General features: G+C 36.5%; 2 protein-coding genes across 3 annotated transcripts in view; one reads left to right on the plus strand and one right to left on the minus strand.

Moving 5' to 3' along the window:
• Nucleotides 1-19,143, minus strand: part of LOC123871091 (phosphatidylinositol 4-kinase alpha) — a 42,769-nt gene extending 23,626 nt beyond the window's left edge. Inside the window, exons 1-12 of the mRNA XM_045914667.1 lie at nt 18,945-19,143; nt 17,927-18,137; nt 10,847-11,568; nt 10,549-10,662; nt 8,053-8,230; nt 7,121-7,174; nt 4,804-4,904; nt 4,128-4,278; nt 3,468-3,663; nt 3,259-3,369; nt 1,780-1,953; nt 150-360 (exon numbers count right to left, since the gene is read on the minus strand). Of these exons, the coding sequence (XP_045770623.1) occupies nt 150-360; nt 1,780-1,953; nt 3,259-3,369; nt 3,468-3,663; nt 4,128-4,278; nt 4,804-4,904; nt 7,121-7,174; nt 8,053-8,230; nt 10,549-10,662; nt 10,847-11,568; nt 17,927-18,137; nt 18,945-19,028 (2,307 nt within the window). The 5' untranslated portion in view covers nt 19,029-19,143. The remainder of the gene's footprint in view (nt 1-149; nt 361-1,779; nt 1,954-3,258; nt 3,370-3,467; nt 3,664-4,127; nt 4,279-4,803; nt 4,905-7,120; nt 7,175-8,052; nt 8,231-10,548; nt 10,663-10,846; nt 11,569-17,926; nt 18,138-18,944) is intronic.
• LOC123871090 (putative glycine-rich cell wall structural protein 1) lies at nt 13,778-17,657 on the plus strand. 2 transcript variants are annotated; one of them, XM_045914665.1, is made up of 8 exons: nt 13,778-13,959; nt 14,528-14,561; nt 14,795-14,818; nt 15,024-15,044; nt 15,656-15,700; nt 16,052-16,096; nt 16,744-16,841; nt 17,549-17,657. In XM_045914665.1, the coding sequence occupies exons 1-7, from the start codon at nt 13,909-13,911 to the stop codon at nt 16,794-16,796; spliced, it is 273 nt and encodes a 90-aa protein (XP_045770621.1). In that variant the 5' UTR covers nt 13,778-13,908; the 3' UTR covers nt 16,797-16,841; nt 17,549-17,657. The 2 variants fall into 2 exon arrangements, with proteins under 2 accessions (XP_045770621.1, XP_045770622.1); XM_045914666.1 differs by having other exon boundaries at nt 16,055-16,096.
• Nucleotides 19,144-19,267: the final 124 nt, after the last annotated feature.

Consider the following 19,267-nt stretch of genomic DNA (forward strand, 5'->3'; position numbering starts at 1 on the left):
ATATAACAGGTATAACAACGCCAAAATTACCTACACTGCCCAAATACTTCAACAAAGGTCCAGGTGAGCGATCGGTGACTAGATCGCCCCCTAGACCAATCAATTCGATTGAGCAGATCGTATTTTTAAGTGACTAATAGTATATTTACCGCAATAACAGGTATAAGAACTCCCAAATTGCCTGCACTGCCGGAAGCTTTCAAGACGGGAGCTGGCGAGCGGTCGGTGGCTCTCTCACCCCCTAGACCGAGTTGCACGAACAGTTCGAGCAAACGAGTGAGCAGATCGAGACGAGCGACCGTCCCTCGAACGTTGGCTGCTATGTTGGCTAGTGCGTTAAGTACTGCGCCTGATACATGCCTGAAAGAGACATTAATACCAATACATTAAAGGTAAATTTTTGAAAGATTTAGAAACTAAAAAGCCTCAACTTTGAATTCCTTTACAATTTTTATTTTATTTCTCAAGACATATTTAATAGTTACGGAAAAAACTCATGCTAAGATACTTTCATAGAACGTTTGCGATAGTCCATGATATCCATGATATGATATAAGATGAATGATAAGCTTGCTGCGTGTTGCACCATACAATTTTGATTGTTTCAGGGTTTCCTTGGATATCATGCTAAGATGAAGTTATTTTGGAAAACATGACAAACTACAACCTGCATGCTTGAGAGTTCTCCATAACGTTCTCAAAGGTGTGTGAAGACTGCCAATCTGCATCGTATAGCTAAACTCTTGTCATTTTGAGAGAAAACCTATGCTCAATAGAGCGCCGGCGCGTGGGTTGCTCAAGATAATCCATACTAATATTATAAATGCGAAAGTGTGTCTGTCTGTCTGCTACGTTTTCACGGCCCAACCACTGAACCGCTTTTAATGTGTACAGACTTGGGGTAATCCCGGGGCCTGTCCCGGTTACTTTTTATTACATAGGCTATTTTTCATCCCGGAAAATCAAAGAGTTCCTACGGGATTTAAAAAAACTGAAATCAACGCGGGCGAAGCCACGGGCATCCTCTAGTGGTAAATATGTATATGTCGTCGAGTCAATATAAAAAAGAGGTGTTAATGTCATAGACTCCGTAAAAAGGAACGTTACGTGAAGGTACTCAGCCATATTTGTTGAGCTGTCACTGTCAGAGTTGGATTTTGATCGGCACGCGTTGCTGTGTTCAGAATTCACTCTCGCATTTTATTATTATCAGAATATTTGCGTAGCGATTAGCGATTCATTCCAGTAGTGATTATATTCTCTTTGATTCATTCTTGTTCTGGCTTCGGTCCGAATAGGTTCTCAGTAGATACGGTGTGTGAGTGTCGAACTGTAGGTTTTAGAGTAGAGGTTACCTAAAGCGGTGCTGGTGGTTGAACGAGTTGTTATTGTGGTGATTAGGTTAGATGGTTGGTTTGGGACCGGTGTAGGGGTGGAAGGAGCCGGTCTAGGTAGGTTAGGTTAGGTTTACCTAGTTACGCTGGAAGTTGTCACGTACAGTAAGTGAGAGTTATCATGTTTGTAGTTGCGGGTAGTTCAATATCACTTGATAGTCCAAGAATATCGTTAGTACGTCCACGAAAGCTCGGTTAATCTAAAGGTTGCTATCCTGACATATGCACTTAGTTATTATCCAGGTTTACTAGTAGTTAGATCATGCTTCAATCTTAATAATCATTAGAAGCGCCTACAAAGTAATAAAAAAGGTGAAAAATATGCCCACGATAACCTGATAACACCCTCGGCCTCCGTTATATATATAAATTGGTAGTAACTCACCGATACTGCTTCCTGTCATCAGTGTGTTGGTAAGCAGCGCTGGCGGCTTCTACGGTGATGACGGTAAACATGCGCATGATCTCATCATGAGCCGGCCCCTCCGGGCTAGCCAGCGCCATGCAGCCCAACTGATCCACAATCAGCGTGTCTAGCGAGGATGGAGAACGGCATAGCCTTGAAAGAACGTTAAAATCCTCAGTTCTTTGAGGAATACTGTCAAGCGTAAAGTGTAGGGACATATTGTAATGGTTAGTTGGACTGTGATGACGGTAAATTTGGGCATGATCTCGTTATGAGTCGGCTCCTCCGGGCTAGCCAGCGCCATGCAGCCCAATTGATCCACAATCAGTGTGTCTAGCGAGGATGGAGAACGGCATAGCAAAGAACGTTAAAATCTTCAGTTCTTTGTAAAATAGTGTTGAACGTAAAGTGTAGGGACATATTGTAATGGTTAGTTAGACTGTGATGACGGTAAACATGCGCATGATCTCGTCATGAGCCGGCCCCTCCGGGCTAGCCAGCGCCATGCAGCCCAACTGATCCACGATCAGCGTGTCTAGCGAGGATGGAGAACGGCATAGCCTTGAAAGAACGTTAAAATCCTCAGTTCTTTGAGGAATACTGTCAAGCGTAAAGTGTAGGGACATATTGTAATGGTTAGTTGGACTGTGATGACGGTAAATATGGGCATGATCTCGTTATGAGCCGGCTCCTCCGGGCTAGCCAGCGCCATGCAGCCCAACTGATCCACGATCAGCGTATCTAGCGAGGATGGGGAACGGCATAGCCTTGAAAGAACGTTAAAATCCTCAGTTCTTTGTAAAATAGAGTTGAACGTAAAGTGTAACACAGACACTAATGTGTGTCTAATGGTTAACTGGACTGTGATGACGGTAAACATGCGCATCATCTCGTCATGAGTAGTTCCTTCCGGGCTAGCCAGCGCCATACAGCCATACGCCATATAGCGAGTATGGGGAACGGCATAACCTTAAAAGATCGTTGAAATCCTCAGTTTTTTGTGGAATATGAGAAGTGTGAAGTGAAATCTATATTCGTTTCTATGTGACGATATCGCAAATAAAAAAAATTAAGGTAAACCACCATGTGAATTTTAAAAAAATACATAATCTTGTACGATGGCACGGAACCTTGCGGGTGCGAGTCTGACTCACACTTGACCGGCACTTAAATTGCACTAGCACAAAATCTTCACTTTGTACTTTCTTGTGTTCTTTAAACTGCACTAACACTGTAACTACATTAGCTCAAAAGGCTTAGTCCTAAGTCTACGTTTTAGGTCTGTGGAGGAGCTGGATAGCCTCGACGTTCACATGTTGATGGAGCTTATGTTTGTTAATAACTGAGTACATAGAGTGCCATACATTACGTCTTCACAGCGTCGCGTCTGCGCGCCCATGTCGCTTGTTACAATAAATCAAGTCTCGAAAGATTAATAAAATCTGAAAAAATTCATACCTCTGTTGAAAAAATTGTAGGATAGTATCCGTTGTCTTTGGTGTGTCCTTCAAAGCTACGGCCACGTGTCCCAACATTATCACAATGTTTGTGCTGATTAGTGACGACTCACTGAAAAAACCCAGTATGCTATTAATAGAAGGACCACCTTAGGTCATAGGTCATATGACCTAGACATAGGTCTCTCGTAGAGTTATCAACTAACTTACCTATCACTAGTCTCGGCAGTGAACAGTCTATTACTAACGGAGCCAACCAAGGCAGGAACACAAAAAGGGTCCACAGTTAGGGCCGCTTCTAAGGCGACGCATAGGTTCTCTATGGCCGCGTCTCGGAGTTTCTCGAACGGCGTCGATTTCATAGGCGCTCCCGTTTCTGTCAGATTCTGGTGTTCTTTGCCTTGAACTTTAAATATTATAAAATTATATATTGTACAAATACAGTATATTAGTATTAAAGGCTTGAGAGACCAAGGACTAAAGGTTTTGTAATTCAAAGGTCGTCAAAGACACTTCTGAGTTCTGACCCAAGCCAAGAAAAAAAGTATTGAGTAATTTTACGCAGCGGGGTATTGCAATAAATAAAGGATTTTTCTTTGTTTCATTTTTTTCTACACTTATGAAATGCTTTTGTCTAAAATTTTGGGTTAATATGTAGATCCCTGTAGTATCATTAGATTTATTTAGCCTTAACTAAAACCTTAGTTCTTCTTGAATCCAACAGATTTTAGACAAAAAGGATAATTCCGGTATTATAATATGTACGACACTTAGGCACACATTTTCTTTTTATTAAAAATACTCATGATTTAAATAAGCTAGTATAAAAAATATATGCGCTTAGTCATTATGTCAGTAAAATGGACTTACGTGAGGCTTTCATGTGTTCCTTCCCCGTTTTCTCCAGTTCGAGTTTGTGCAATTTAAATAGTATAGGCGAAGGTGTCACTAAGAAATCTCGCAAACAATAAATCGACGTATTCGCTATTGTTGGAAACTTTGTCGCTAACTTTCCTAGACCCTAGAAAAATTTAAAATATTTAGTCGTAATAACTTGACTTCAAACAAAGACTTATTGAAACAAATGCAGTTTATCTATTTTATGCAACACTTTTAAACATTACCGTTTGCCCATCAACGTTTGCAACAACAAAGGAACCACCTATTGGTGGCTGCCTATTAGGAATTTGTTGATCTGCCCCTTGAATAACCACATGTTGGAAAATCGAACACCACCGAAGGGAGTTGATTCCACAATTATTTTCATGCGCGTGGGAAAAGATCTGCCAAATACGGGTGGTTGAAGTGCACCAGGCACCCAGGGGGTGAGGGTGAAATTGCTTTCGATGGCGTACGGTGCGATTATAGAGGTGGAAGATCAAACAACTCCTCAGAATTTTCCCCGTTATAACAAAGGCGATAGAACACGCCAAAACTATGACAGCACACAAACCTCTGTATATAACAATGCAAATGATATGAAAAATACATACGAATAGTAGATTTTATTTTATTCATTATAGGCAAGTGCAAGATAGGAACTTACCTCAAGACAAACCATCAGTAAAGGCATGTGAGCCAATATCAATTTATGATTGTGATTTGAGTTAATTTTCTCCGTTAATCGGCCGCAAAGGGAATCGGCTCCTAAGGAAACAATGCATCTTTAAACAATGTTTTGGAATATCTTGAATATTCATGATTATATACATATGCAGGGTGTAATCAGAACGCTAACAAAAACGAATACAAAATCAAAATCAAAATCAAAACATTTTATTTGCTTAAATGCGGGTTAAATAGTAATTACAATTTTATATTGGTATCACCACATTTGCCATGGAAATGGCGTGCAAATTACGTACATACATGAATCATTACAAGTTACCGTCACTCAAAGTCCATAATAATATTATCTACTCAATTTTAAGTCAAAAAATTCTTTGAGCTCATAAAAATTGTGCATATTAAGCCATTTAAATAGTTCAGTTTTGAATCTACTTAAAGGTAACAATTTGATATTATTCGGGATTTTATTAAATATTTTAATACATAACATGACACAATTTTTTACAAAATACTTAGTCCTAGGTATATAATTCAAAACTAAACGGTCAGAATTTCTATTGCTACGGGCATGATCATAATATGTATTGCTTGCAATTGTAAATAATGCCTTGTGTTTTTTAACGAAGCAACAGATTTCAAATATGTATAAACAGGGAAACGGTAGTAATTTTAATTTTTTAAATAATGGTCTGCAACTGTCCAGAGGTGCAGCACCGCACATAGCACGTATACATTTTTTTTGGGCGATGAAGGCTCTATTCACGTCAGTGCCATTTCCCCAAAAAATCACGCCATACCTAAGAATTGATTCAACGTACGCATGATACACCGCAAGTACTGTTTTAAAGTCTACTACATGTGATACAGGTGATAATACTGATGATTACTGATAAGATACCATTAAAAAATTACGAAAGAATATTTTTTAAAGTTCACAATATATTGCAAATAAAACATCAGACTGACACTAGAGGTCAACGAACGTTCCGTAAATAGGTCACTCGAAGTCAATGCCGCGTCGTAGGTGGGGCATTGACCCGAGTTTTGCACGTTATACAATGCGGGTTTGAAAAATACTAAATCACCAAAACTACAAGATAAGGCAAATGGTTATTGGCATTGGATTGTGCTAAGGTAGTATAATAATAACGCTAAGTTTTTGCTAGCGTTCTGGTTACACCCTGTATAGTAAAGATGTTCTATTTCACGAAGTCAATTTGGTTATGTTTGTGTGAGTGCACACATATTCACTGTTTTAGTGTGCGTAGTCTCGACCGCGACAAGGTTTATACTACACACACATATGCGTTAACGCTTATCAGAACACTCACTACTACAACCAAGGCTGAGCGTGCATGAAATAGAACAACTATAATAATAGTTATAATAATAGATTCGCAAGCAAATCGTATCCCATGCTTTCCACAAACTACAAAAACTTTTCAATGACATGTTTTGTGTATTTCACAATTACATAATAATTCTAATTATATCTTCTCAGAGTTACGGCTAAACTATACTAAGAAACGGTTAGTTAAAACCATTATAAATCTTATGAAGTTAGGTATTTATCACGAAATAAATCATATACTAGTGCTACCAGAGTCGATTTTTCGCCTCCCGCCTAACTTCACTCAAAACTTCGTTATCAATACTATCACATTTCTGAGTGAGGTTAGCGGGAGTGTGAAGATGTGCCTATCAGCGTTTTTTTAATACGGTAATAATAATAGGGATGTTGCAAATATCTAGAAAATGCGCGTTATTATGGGAGCTTGTATGAATTAGTGAAATCTGACGTCCTAAACATTTGACGTACTTTTTGTAGTTTAATGGATAATTTAAAATGTTTATCAAACTTAAAACTAACAGAACGTGGATTTCACGTATTCTGAAAAGGATAATTAATCCATACTAATATAATAATGCAAAAGTCTGTCTGTCTGCAGCTTTTCATGACCCATACGTCAAACTAACTTTAAGGGATACAAGGATAGCTTGCAAGCCGGGGCGGACTACATTTTATTCCGGAAAATCAAAGAGTTGCCACGGGTTTTTTAAAGACCCATCCGTAAACAAATTTTGTAGTTTAAGATAGTTTGCATGTAGGTACCTAGTTACTAAAAAAAAATTTAACATAAGTAACATCCCTATTGCAATCTCTAAAAGACGGTTGGAACTTTTATATTTACGGAAATTCACGTAGGATTATTAATATTATTTTATGAAAGGAAAAGATGTTTCACATGATATTAGTAACAAGGGGCAACACGCAAACCTTACGTGAAAAATACCTATTAAAATAGTTAAAGCGTTTAATAGAGCTGGCACGTCATAGTCGTCGTCAACTGGAAATCATTACTTAATATCAAAATATATAAATAACTATAACTCGTGCGCATTAACATGGCACCTGGCTCGAAAACAACCCCCCTCCCACTTCCCCGCGCGTTGTCCCGCTCTCGCCGAGCCGCCGCGCCGTGCGAGACCAGTACCGGCACGGCGAGAGCGGGGCATCGCGCGGGGAAGTGGGAGGAGGGGTTGTTTTCGAGCCAGGTGTCATGTGAATGCGCACGGGTTATAAATAACTAAATATAATATATAAATAAATAAATACGTATTTATTTGGGATCCAAAGCGCAACACAGTACACCGAATAAAACACAACAGCAACATGACATACAAAATGATAAGGCATATTTTTTCTTGAGATTGGACCTATGCATATTAAAAGTTAAAACTAATCTTATAAATGCGAGAGTATATTCGTCTGTTTGTTTGTTACCTTCCTATCTGTTTAACCAATTTTGATGAAATTTGGAACAGAGAGCTTGCGTCGCGGGGACGGACATACTTTTTATCCCGGAAAATCAAAGAGTTCCCACGGCATTTTTAAGAAACTTAAATCCACGCGAACGAAATCACAGGCATCAGGCAGGCAGAGATTGGACTTTAAGAATAGTAAAGTAGAAGATTTTTTTCAGCAGAAGCAATCTATTTCATATTAGAAGAAACTCGAAATGGTTAGCGCCCACTGAGATTTTTGTCCCTGTCATTTGTATGGGATTACATAACAGAGAGAGAGAGCGATATACTAACTTCTTTCCGGGGATAAATATAAAACTAGCATCATCTTTTTCTTATTATGTACCGCCGAAAAGGATAGCATTTACATCCAAATAAGCACCTATGATTATTAAAATGTATATAGACAAATGTTCCTTACCTGTTTCATCACCAATAGCCCACACAAGAAGGTCGACACAGGCTGAATTGGCCATCACATTGACTTTAAACTTATTGACAGTGGCAAAGTTACTCTCTCTATCCTCTTTTTCGGATGCATCGTGGTGTCGACTCTGTAGTTCTGTTTGGCCGCTGAGGAATAGGCATTTGACGAATTCCTACCAACATTTTAGAAATATTCAGGAAACATGTCAAATACTTTTGAATAACCTAGACAAACTATAGGCGGGGAGCCAACAATCCTGAAAGCTCTGTGATCGCGGATTTGAATTTTTTTTTTAAAGTTAACAGAAAAATTTTACTCCTCATCACACCATTCAAATAGGTATGCTGGACCTTTCCGGCTAAAAAACATCGGTCGGCCGTATTTTTCTAAATCTGTATGGAATTTTGCACAAATCAACTTGAGATTGATCAAAATCCGCGATGACGGTAAAACATAATGGCCATTTAATAATATACAATTTACTTAAACATATATCGGGCTAATTAAATCCACGCCAACCAAGCTCATCTTATTCCTCTGAGTGTAAACTTTTCATGTTTAACCCCCGACCCAAAAAGAGGGGTGTTATAAGTTTGACGCGTCTGTGTATCTGTCTGTGGCATCGTAGCTCCTAAACTAATGAACCAATTTTAATTTAGTTTTATTTCTTTGATTCTTTGAAAAGTTGCTTGATCGAGAGTGTTCTTAGCTATAATCCAAGAAAATCGGTTCAGCCGTTTGAAAGTTATCAGCTCTTTTCTAGTTACTGTAACCTTCACTTGTCGGGGGTGTTATAAATTTTTAATTTACACTTGTCATCAAAATTTTTAAATCCGCGATCACAAAGCTTTCAGGATTGGTGGCTCCCGTACTAAAATGATTTAAGGCTTATATCGTGGTTTAGCGACATATCACAATGTAATAACGCCTGAATTTTAATCGTGAGGATGGCTTTAAGCTAGCAAGTATGTGGAATCCAGTGGTAGAATTATGCAAACCAGGACAGCCTCGTACACCCAAAGTTAATAGTGACGTTGTGAGAGTATTTTGCCGGACAGTTCGTGAAGTTCCAGCGAAAAGAACAAGAAAGAGGGTAGTTCGCTACTGCCCATGGCAGTTCGAACTTCGTCTCTCGCAGCACACCAGTCCCGTTGTGACCACTACCCATGTAACTGGGCCGAAATATCGATATATCACAAGTATAAATTAAAAATTTATAACACCCCCGACAAGTGAAGGTTAAAGTAACTAGAAAAGAGCTGATAACTTTCAAACGGCTGAATCGATTTTCTTGGATGATACCTAAGAACACTCTCCATCAAGCCACCTTTCAAAAAAAAAACTAAATTAAAATCGGCTCATTAGTTTAGGAGCTACGATGCCACAGACAGATACACAGATACAAACGTCAAACTTATAACACCCCTCTTTTTGGATCGGGGGTTAAAAATCATCGTATGAATCGTAGTACGTACCCTTTATTTACATGAAAACATACACAAAATAGCCTATAGAGGAGATAATATGTGCCTAAAATACTTTATATATCATTTTATAACATTTAGTATAATTACAAAAGATTGCTAAAGCGACTTGGGAAGAAAACTGGCGCACTATAGTGTGAACATTCACAATTGCTTTTTTTTATTATTATTCAAAATTAGTATGTTATCGAACATTCACTAATAGCTCAATCAAACGAGACAAAAGACTTAATTAAATAGCAGTAGCGTTCTCCACATCGCAGGTTAACCATTTTATATACAAAAACTAAAATTTATAAGACAAAAAACGTGGGTAGAACATGAAAAACACATTTACTACGTGGGAAAATAATCTAAACAAAGTCTATACTAGGACAAAAAATAGTATAGGGAAAGTACTCTAAACAAATTATAATACTAGATATAAAATGGTTTACATACTACATTCTGCCTTTACCTGAACTAGTTTTGCGCCCTCAAGAAGATTGTACAATAAAATTGGAAAATGAAGAAATATTATTTTAAAATTATAAAGTTTTGGGTCAAAAGAAAAAAAACAGACACAAAATCAGAAAAATTACAAGAGGAAATATAAAGATTTTTCTAATGGAATATTGAAGTTAGAATATTAGTAAGGCTAGTTCAGACATGGTGGAATCCGTGCGGTCGGTCCGTGCGGTTTTTGTTTATATTTCTTCATATTTTTAATTTCGCAAGGCTTCCGCTTGGGGCGCTGGCTATAACTGTAAATGTATGTCCTAGCTGGATAAACTTGAGCTTTAAAACATCGCAGTTAAGGTCTATTTTACTTTAATGCGTTTCGACCTGTCCGACCAATTGGTGCGTTTTCGCATGTCTGAACTAGCCTTAGATGATGAAAAAGAAGTCAATCGTTTTCAACCACAAAGTATAGAGATATAAGGCCAATGCTTCCATACATGCATACAATTTTGATGCAGACTAGAAACTAGATATAAACGATTTTAAAACAAATTAGGCAACTTACTTGCACATCCTTGGTAAATGGTCCAGGCAAATCTTTTTGGTGTTGTAAAATATCTCGTAATAGTGTTACCATAACTAAATTGAGCGTCTCAGAAAACGACTTATACGGGAAAACCTGAAAAGAATGTATAAATGTTAAAAATATATACATTTTTGACCCTGAGATGCAGGTTTTGTTAATTTAATTCAAGGTCGGGGCACAACTGCTAAAAAGACCCATTTTAAGAACAAATAAATCATTTAAAATTACATTTTATTTATGTTACAAAAACATTTAAGGTTGAATTAGAAAAATGTACCTGTATTTGGCCAGAAGCAAAAATGTCTTCGGCTTCCTCATCCAAAAACGCTAACAAATCTTTGGTCAATAACTTCTTCGCGAGCGATAGAATCGATTGGAGATACGTCACATAAAACTGTATACTGATTCTTTTTTCCGGAGACTCCGAATACCTCATGTACGGAAACTGGTTGAAACTCGATCCGAATTTGTGGAAGAAGTATGTCGTCGGATCGTATGGAACGGAGTTGTAACTATGGAAGGAACCCCGTTTCAAAGTCTCTCCAGTACTGTCTACTGTGTCGTTACCATTCTCAACTATAACCTCATTATTTGGGTTAAGATTCCCTGATAAAGACCTGGGGATAATCGGGCGGAACTGGTTAAACTTCCTCTTTTTATCTAAAGTGGAGTATTCGAAGCTAGGTTCTGGTTCCTTAGTTTTTACTGGACTGCTCGGTTGAGGGAACAACCGGCACAATAAAGGAGGTTCCACGGTCGCATACCGACCCATAGATCTCGCGAGACCTATCAAAATTGGTAGTGTACTCTTGCATAACTGGAGTTTGGATACTGAGAGGTAGTCCCTGCTCTCGTGGCAGTTGTTTATGACTTTTGTCAAGTTTGACATGAGTTCTATTTGTGCTGTGATGATTTCTTCTCGGAGGCTTGGCTGTTTTCTGGCAACGTCAGAGAGTAGCGTGTTGAGACAAAAGCTGAATTTTTCGGACATTGGTATGCCTGGAATGAAAAATTGCCTGGAATCATTAAAAATGACTAAGCTGTAATATTTTGTCGCGTAAGTAAATATATAAATAAATACACAGTGGAAGTAATAAATAAATAAATACACAGTGGAACTAATAGGTCTCAAGGTGCTTGAATGGCAACCTCGCACCGGAAATGCAGCGCAGTAAGCGTCACCAGTATAGTCGTACCGGCCGGCTAAGAGCTAATAGCAATAAAACTTTTTAACAATAGTGTTTTATATTTTGAACGGTCATAAATCCTAATGCGTGCGAGTAAAACTCAACCTAACGACTACTTGTTTAAAGCTAAATTGTTACCTTTCTCGCAAACAAAGAAATTCTACGATTGCATGGGGTTGTCAAATAGATGTATTTTTTAAATTGCCATTATCATAACTGCACATAAGGCACACTACTTATAATAATAATGAAACAAATAACATGATAAACACAATAATTTTTAATTTAAGTTTAGGTAGGTGTAAACGCATGGTTACTTTATCAGTTCTAAAGAAGGACTGATCGGTATTTTCGGACTTCCGATTTCCGGTTGCTTGTTGCAACCCTGTTGTAAAATATTTAGTAAATCTGTTGTAATTATTAATGACGGCATTAGACTTTGAACCTTAACGTAAACAGTTATAAATAATCGGACGATCTCAAGCGAGTAGCTGTGAGCCGCTAGACACATTTGATACAACTTTATAAGTCTATGTTCTGTTGAGATTCTTGCAGGACAAGACGATTTATCAATGCCTAATGCGTTTCACGAGTGATGACCAAATGTGTGTGTCATGATCAACCCGTTACCGGCCCACTATTGAGCACGGGTCTCCTCTCAGAGTGAGAAGGCTGTGGGCCTTAGTCTGCCACTCTGGCCCAATGCAGATTGGCAGACTTCACACACCTTCGAGAACCATGAAGAACTCTCAGGCATGCAGGTTTCCTCGCGATGTTTTCCTTCAGCGTTGAAGCAAGTGATATTTAATTGCTTTAAAAACGCACATAGCTCCGAAAAGTTAGAGGTACGTGCCCGGGATCAAACCCCCGAATTCCCGAGAAAAAGGCAGACGTCTTAACCAATTAGCTATCACTGCTTTTTCAATGTGTGTGTGATATTTGCAAATTGCGACAAAATCCTTTCATCTCTCGTAATTTAATAGAACGAAAACACATCTCCGCTTCAGAAGAAATTCACCCTCTAAGGCCCGGTTTCCTCCTTAGCGGAACGGAGTGGAGTTGTTTTCGTCAACCAATGAGATTTTCAAAAGATGACGTGTTCATTTTTACACGTCATCTATTAAGAATCTAATTGGACGACTGAACATATCTCCTCTCCACTTAGGTGGAAACCGAGCCTAATCTGTTCGTGACATCAGCTCTGTAATTTTTTGCCCACAATGGACTTTATAGCAATTATATAATAGATTCGCATTTAGATAAAATGCGACAAGTACAATTTTATTTATTAAAAGGACATCTATATTATTACATAGTTATAAGGTTGTAGGTATAAACACATAAACCATATATTTCTCTCTGTATGTTTGTTACTTGTTCACAATTACCATAAAGAAAAAATTAAATATAACTAGGTACCATGATAATTTTGGAATATTTGGGGTAATTGGACCCCAATCAAAGGTAGTTTTTAGAGAACAATACAAAAAAACAATAAACTCCAAAATGCTAGTGAGTAATATTATAAAAACAAGGTCCCACAGTTAACAATAAAATGTTCATATCAAAATAGTTACCAAAGAAATAATAATATTTTTTATAAACGCGATTACATAGGACGGAACAAACTCATTTGGTGCTAATGACACAAAAAAAATATCTACACATCAGAAACATCGCACATAATTATTTTTGCCAAGTTAGTATGGTCATAGCCTACAACATAGTAATAGACCTGTCTGTATATTACTATAATGGTTTTCTCAATAAAATTTAGCGTACAGCTTAAACTACTGGACGGATCAGGCTGAAATTTGGCATGCAGGTAGCTATTAATATGATGTAGACATCCGCTAACAAAGAATTTTTTCAAACCCCTAAGGGGTAAAATCAGGCTTTAAAATTTGGGTAGTCCACGCAGAACGAAGTCGCGGTCATAATATACTAGTTACCTACGTATAAAAATGTTTAACTGACCATGTAATGATAGGTTTCATTATAACATTCTAGAGTACATATAAACACTTGTGTAAACGGTATTAAATGTCCCCTCCTCCTGTTATTTCCATTTTCCACTATTTATACGAACCAAGATTTAATAACACTTCATAGTTTTCTTAACAAGAGAAGCTGATACTTTTTGCGTGTAAAAATGTATAAACTATTTTCTGTGACAGTTTTAGCTTTTATGCTTATTATAAATGTAAGTTAATTCAACTTTTAGTTCGAATGTACCTTAGTCAAATTGGAAATAGTTATATTTAGAATTTGTAACAGTTTATAAGCTGTCAAGATAAAGTTAAATAGCACTAAAACCCAACTACTACCCGCGAACTGCCGATAGATAGCGATAGATATACTTAATATAAAATTATTTTTCCGTTGCTCGGTGTATTTTAACATTGTAGTATATTTATATTTATGAAGTCGAAATTTCCTCTTTCATTTGATTACCCACTCGATATACTTAATAGCAAAAAAAATTTTTGGAGACCCCTTCTTTTTGGATGTAACGTCAACGTATCCGTCAGGTCCTTTGGCACCCAGACCATAATAACGAATTGATTGACACCTCATTCATCAAAATCGGCTCAGTAGTTTGGGCGCTATGGTGGAACACACAAATACAAACCTACATACATAGACTGCTACAAAATCAATTCCCTTCCTTTTGGCTTTGCCGTAGTCGGGTAAAAATAAACTTTTTTTTAAAAGTAAAATATTAGAATCTTCTAAAAATTATAATAATGATATTAAAACATTCATTCCAGATTGAAAATGCTTCTGCTCAAGGACAAGGAGAAGGTGGTGTACTCTATTTAATTTTAATATTAGAAAATAAAATAATAAATGTGGCCATTTTATGAATTTTCGCCATATTTAAATTAAATTATTGCAGGTGGTTATAACTAATAGCCTTGTGTTTGTAGTAAATATGCAAACAACTCAGTTATTATATGTATATAATAATTGATATACATTTTTAACATATATGTATAATTGTATAGGTACCTATTTTATTTTATTAACTTTTTTAGGTGGTGCTGGAGGTGGTGCTGGTGGTAAGAAAAATAATTTATATAGCATTTAATTTATATAGCATATAATGTTTCTTAAGATAATATAACAATGAATTAGTTAGTAAAATTGTTACCATTTTGAAAATTAATAATTTGATTTGAAATATTTATGACATAATTATTACTTAAGTATATTCTAATATTCTATGTAGAAACTTGTTTATTGAACTTTAGTTTTTTTTTAAAGGTAATGCGGGCTTCAGTTTTGGTATGTACCTACTTTATTCTTAAAATAAAAATACTTCAAAATTTATACCCCAATACTTCTAATAATTTACTCAAGTTGGTTGCCTACTTCTAATCACGTGTATAACTTGATAGTTTATTTGCAATAAATTGTATAAGTTGATATGATACTTCTAATAAGTTGTATAATATGGTTGGACAATAAGGATGGTGCCTACTGCCTACTAGTCAAATCAGCAACTTTTTATCAAACTTTAAGCCCCTCGCTTAGAATGGGAGCTTGTATGAAATACATAGATCTGACGCCATAAATTTTTGAGTAAATTTTTAGCTAAATTGATAATTTAAAATGGTTAGCAAACTTTAAACTCTCATCGCTTTAGTGATAAGGTTGCCCTTTATTTTTTATGTGTATCCTTTTCTACTTTTTACTATTCTTAGTCTTTGTAATTTTGTTAACAATAAGAATGATTGAATAAAATAAATAAACTAACAATTTTGGAAAACCATCTATTGAATAATTGAGATAAGAAATAATTAATGTTTGACATAGTCACCATCTCAATTGTAAAAAAATGTATAAGTTTGGTAGATTGTACTAGTTAGTTAATTGTCTAAATTATGCTTTTTTAGGTGCAGGGTTTGGCGGAAATGCAGGTGGAGGTGGTGAAGGTGGAGGCAAGTATTTAAGACTGAAAGTTTCAGCTAAAGATCCAGATTAGTATTTATAGCAATACTAATTCGAAAATCAGTTTGTCAGGTTCACATGAAAATTTCAAACTTGATTAACTTATGATTTTTTTAAAGTTTAAACTAGCAATTGATCACTTTTTATTCCATTAGTTCAACAAAACTAACTATCAAATACTATTAATAATAAAGGATATATAGACACCCCCTGCACACTCGCACGACACACGCGCTATCCCGCACCGGGTTAGCGCGGGGGCTGTGCGGGTGTGCGGGGCATCCCCACCCCGATTGCCCTCTCGACCTGTCGCATACTATACTTAAGTAAATCTTTCTTAGAAGGTGGCGCGGGAGCTGGCGGTGAAGCTGGTTTTAACTTTGGTGGTAATGAAAAAAAATCCTTATTAATAAAAAGTATACTTAGTTAATTACTGTCATAAAAGCAGTAACAGCCATATCACATATTATTGGATTGTTACATAATATGATGATAATGTACTAGAGGATACCCGCGACTTTGTCCGCGTGGATTTAGATTTTTAAAGATCCCATGGGAACTGTTTGATTTTCCAGGATAAAAAGTAGCCTATGTCTATAAGCTATCCCTGTACCAAATTTCGTCAGAATCGATTAAACTGTTGGGCCGTGAAAAGATAGTAGTAAGTAGACAGACAGACAGACACACTTTCGCATTTATAATATTAGAATAAATTATCTACCTACTAATTATAATTATCATGGCAAAACTAGGTGATTAGAAAGAAAGTAAAATTTTATTTTTTTATTTGATAAACTTTTGTATCTATTTGTTGTCTTATAGTTACAAAAAATTGAAACTGTTTTTGTTCTATATGTCACCAACATACTCCTTATGTAAACAATTTATTCAAAATGATATAATTAATTTACAACCATATAAGACGCTGCCCGCGATTTAAGTTTTAAAAAATCCCGTGGGAGGGACAGAGAGAGAGAGTTTAATTTACTAGAGTGTTAGAAAATTAAATATTTGTAATAATGTATGATTTCAGCTTCAGCAGGTGCAGGAGCAGGAGGCGGAGGACAAGGTGGGGCGGGCAAATAAATTTAATGTGACTGTTTCATTGGCTGAATGACTTTTAATAAATAAGTATGTAATATTAAGTGTTTTTTGGAGTTCTTTTTTTTTATTTACTATAGGCAAGTGCTTGACCACAATCACACCTGATGGAAAGTGATGATGTGGCCTAAGATGGGACGTGTTTACCTAGAAGATGCCTATTCACCCTTGTTTAAGCAATACATTGTTTGTGTGTTAAGCAATTACAAGTGTAAATTAAAAATTTATAACACCCCGGACAAGTGAAGGTTACAGTAAGTACTAGAAAAGAGCTGATAACTTTCAAACGCCTGAACCGATTTTCTTGGATTATAGCTAAGAACACTCTCGATCAAGCCACCTTTCAAACAAAAAAAACTAAATTAAAATCCGTTCATTAGTTTAGCAGCTACGATGCCACAGACAGATACACAGATACACACGTCAAACTTATAACACCTCTCTTTTTGGGTCGGGGGTTAAAAATATCACTTGCTTTAACAATGAAGGAAAACACTGTGAGAAAACATGCATGCCTGAGTTTTCCATACCCATTAGATACCTGTTAGGTATTTTTAGGACCCCCTAAAATTATCGTCTATCCAATAAACTTTATTGGATTAAGCAATGATTGTCAACAGGATAAAAATGAGGATGGTTTTGCTTTTATTGATATATAAGACTTCTTTAGAGATTAAAAATGTATTGTAGCTTCAAAAGTTAAAATCATTTTGATTTTTATTATATTTTTTTTACAGGTTCAATGACACCTTATGCCTGGATTTCAATCAATAATTCTACACAGTATCTTACTTAGTGAAATTTATTCATTTTCTTGCTCAAACAAAATAAACTGTTTAGCTTTTCAGAAATGTTTTGTTTTAATACTAGCTTTTAGCTAGTCTTCCTAATATATAAAACACAAAAAATGTTTTTACCTATGTTCATTATAGACTTTGAAACCATCATATTAGCACACGCCAGATATCAGCCCGGCTAGCATGGGCAGTAGATAAAAATTATATCCCCGATTATATCCACTGATTTCTATGACATCATAATCGGGGGATATAATTTTTATCTACTACCCATGCTAGCTGGGCTGCTAGTAAATAATAAAAATAAATAATACATACGATCGCCACTCTTAACTCTGTACATAGGTTCCTCAAACTGTGCATTGGTGAGGCACTTTAGTACTTTGAGGAAGTATGGTAACAGCTTATCCTGATGCTGCAGACCACTTTGTAGGAAGTACAGTCCTAAGGCGATACTGGCTTCTTGGCTCCGTGGGGTGACCACAAAGCTTGAGCTGGCTTGTGGACATAGCATGAATAGGGTGTTCACCTGAAATGACAAGAAGAAGTAGAATAGGAAACATTTGTTGGAAAAGTACTAATTACATCTCCAAAAATCGTGAAAAAAAAGTTTTGATAGCCTAGTGGCATCATTGGTTCAAAGATCAGCCTCCTTTTCAGAAGGAACAGGTGACTTGCATTGATGGTGAAGGAAAACATTGTGAGGAAACCTGCAAGCCTGTGAGTTACATAATATTCTGAAGAGTGTTTGAGGTCTGTCACTCTGCACTCTGAGTGGCAGACTATGGCCTAAGCATTTCTCATTCTGAGTGTAAACCTATTTTCACTAGTGGGCTGGGAATTGACCGAAATGATGACTCAAAAAATCAAAATCATATTACATATTTTCAAAGTGACTCTACCATATAAAATATTACATTGAAAGTTGATGTTACTTCTCGTACGGACCCTTCGCACTTGACCGATTTTTTTTAACTTTCAAAAAAGTCTGCAAAGTAGATAGTAATAAATAATTAAGTAATAATAAAGCGGCATATTTTTAATAATTTAAAATAAATTTGCTTCACGGTCATTGGCAAAGAAAGTAGATAGCTTCGGGAAAATGACCCTGGACCACTGAATCATCATAACTCAGCTTATGTCATATTTTGATGATATCAGATTGTAACTTACTAGGCTAACTACTACCGAACTATGATATTATTATCATTAGAACTTAATATACTTATACCAGTTATAGGTACATCTAACATTAAGTCAGTCCGAGGTAAAAGTACATTTTCGTAACACAAGAAAAATAATAAACAGGGATTACAATCGATGTTTTGCAACCAACCTTTTCCCATGGCGTAGGGTTGATACAGGACAGACATCGCGCCAGGTGCTGCACGGTCTGCCTGAAGAACTCGTTTTCGTCCATTTTTCAAGTTATTTCTTTTAAAGGATCATTTTCTGATTCGCGAAAATTAGAAAAACATTGAATTCGCTCGACGAACATTCATCAACTTTGCTTTTTCATCTGTCATCTGTCATTCACTAAACTTGACAGACTTAGTGACATAGACATGACATGTTTTTTGACGTGGACTATTCGGGCTATTCATTTCATGGGGCTATTCAAGGGATTGCCATGATCATTTTGGATCGAATTTGAATATT

The sequence above is a fragment of the Maniola jurtina genome, chromosome 13, assembly GCF_905333055.1.
Source record: "Maniola jurtina chromosome 13, ilManJurt1.1, whole genome shotgun sequence".
Classification (NCBI taxonomy): Eukaryota; Metazoa; Arthropoda; class Insecta; order Lepidoptera; family Nymphalidae; genus Maniola; species Maniola jurtina.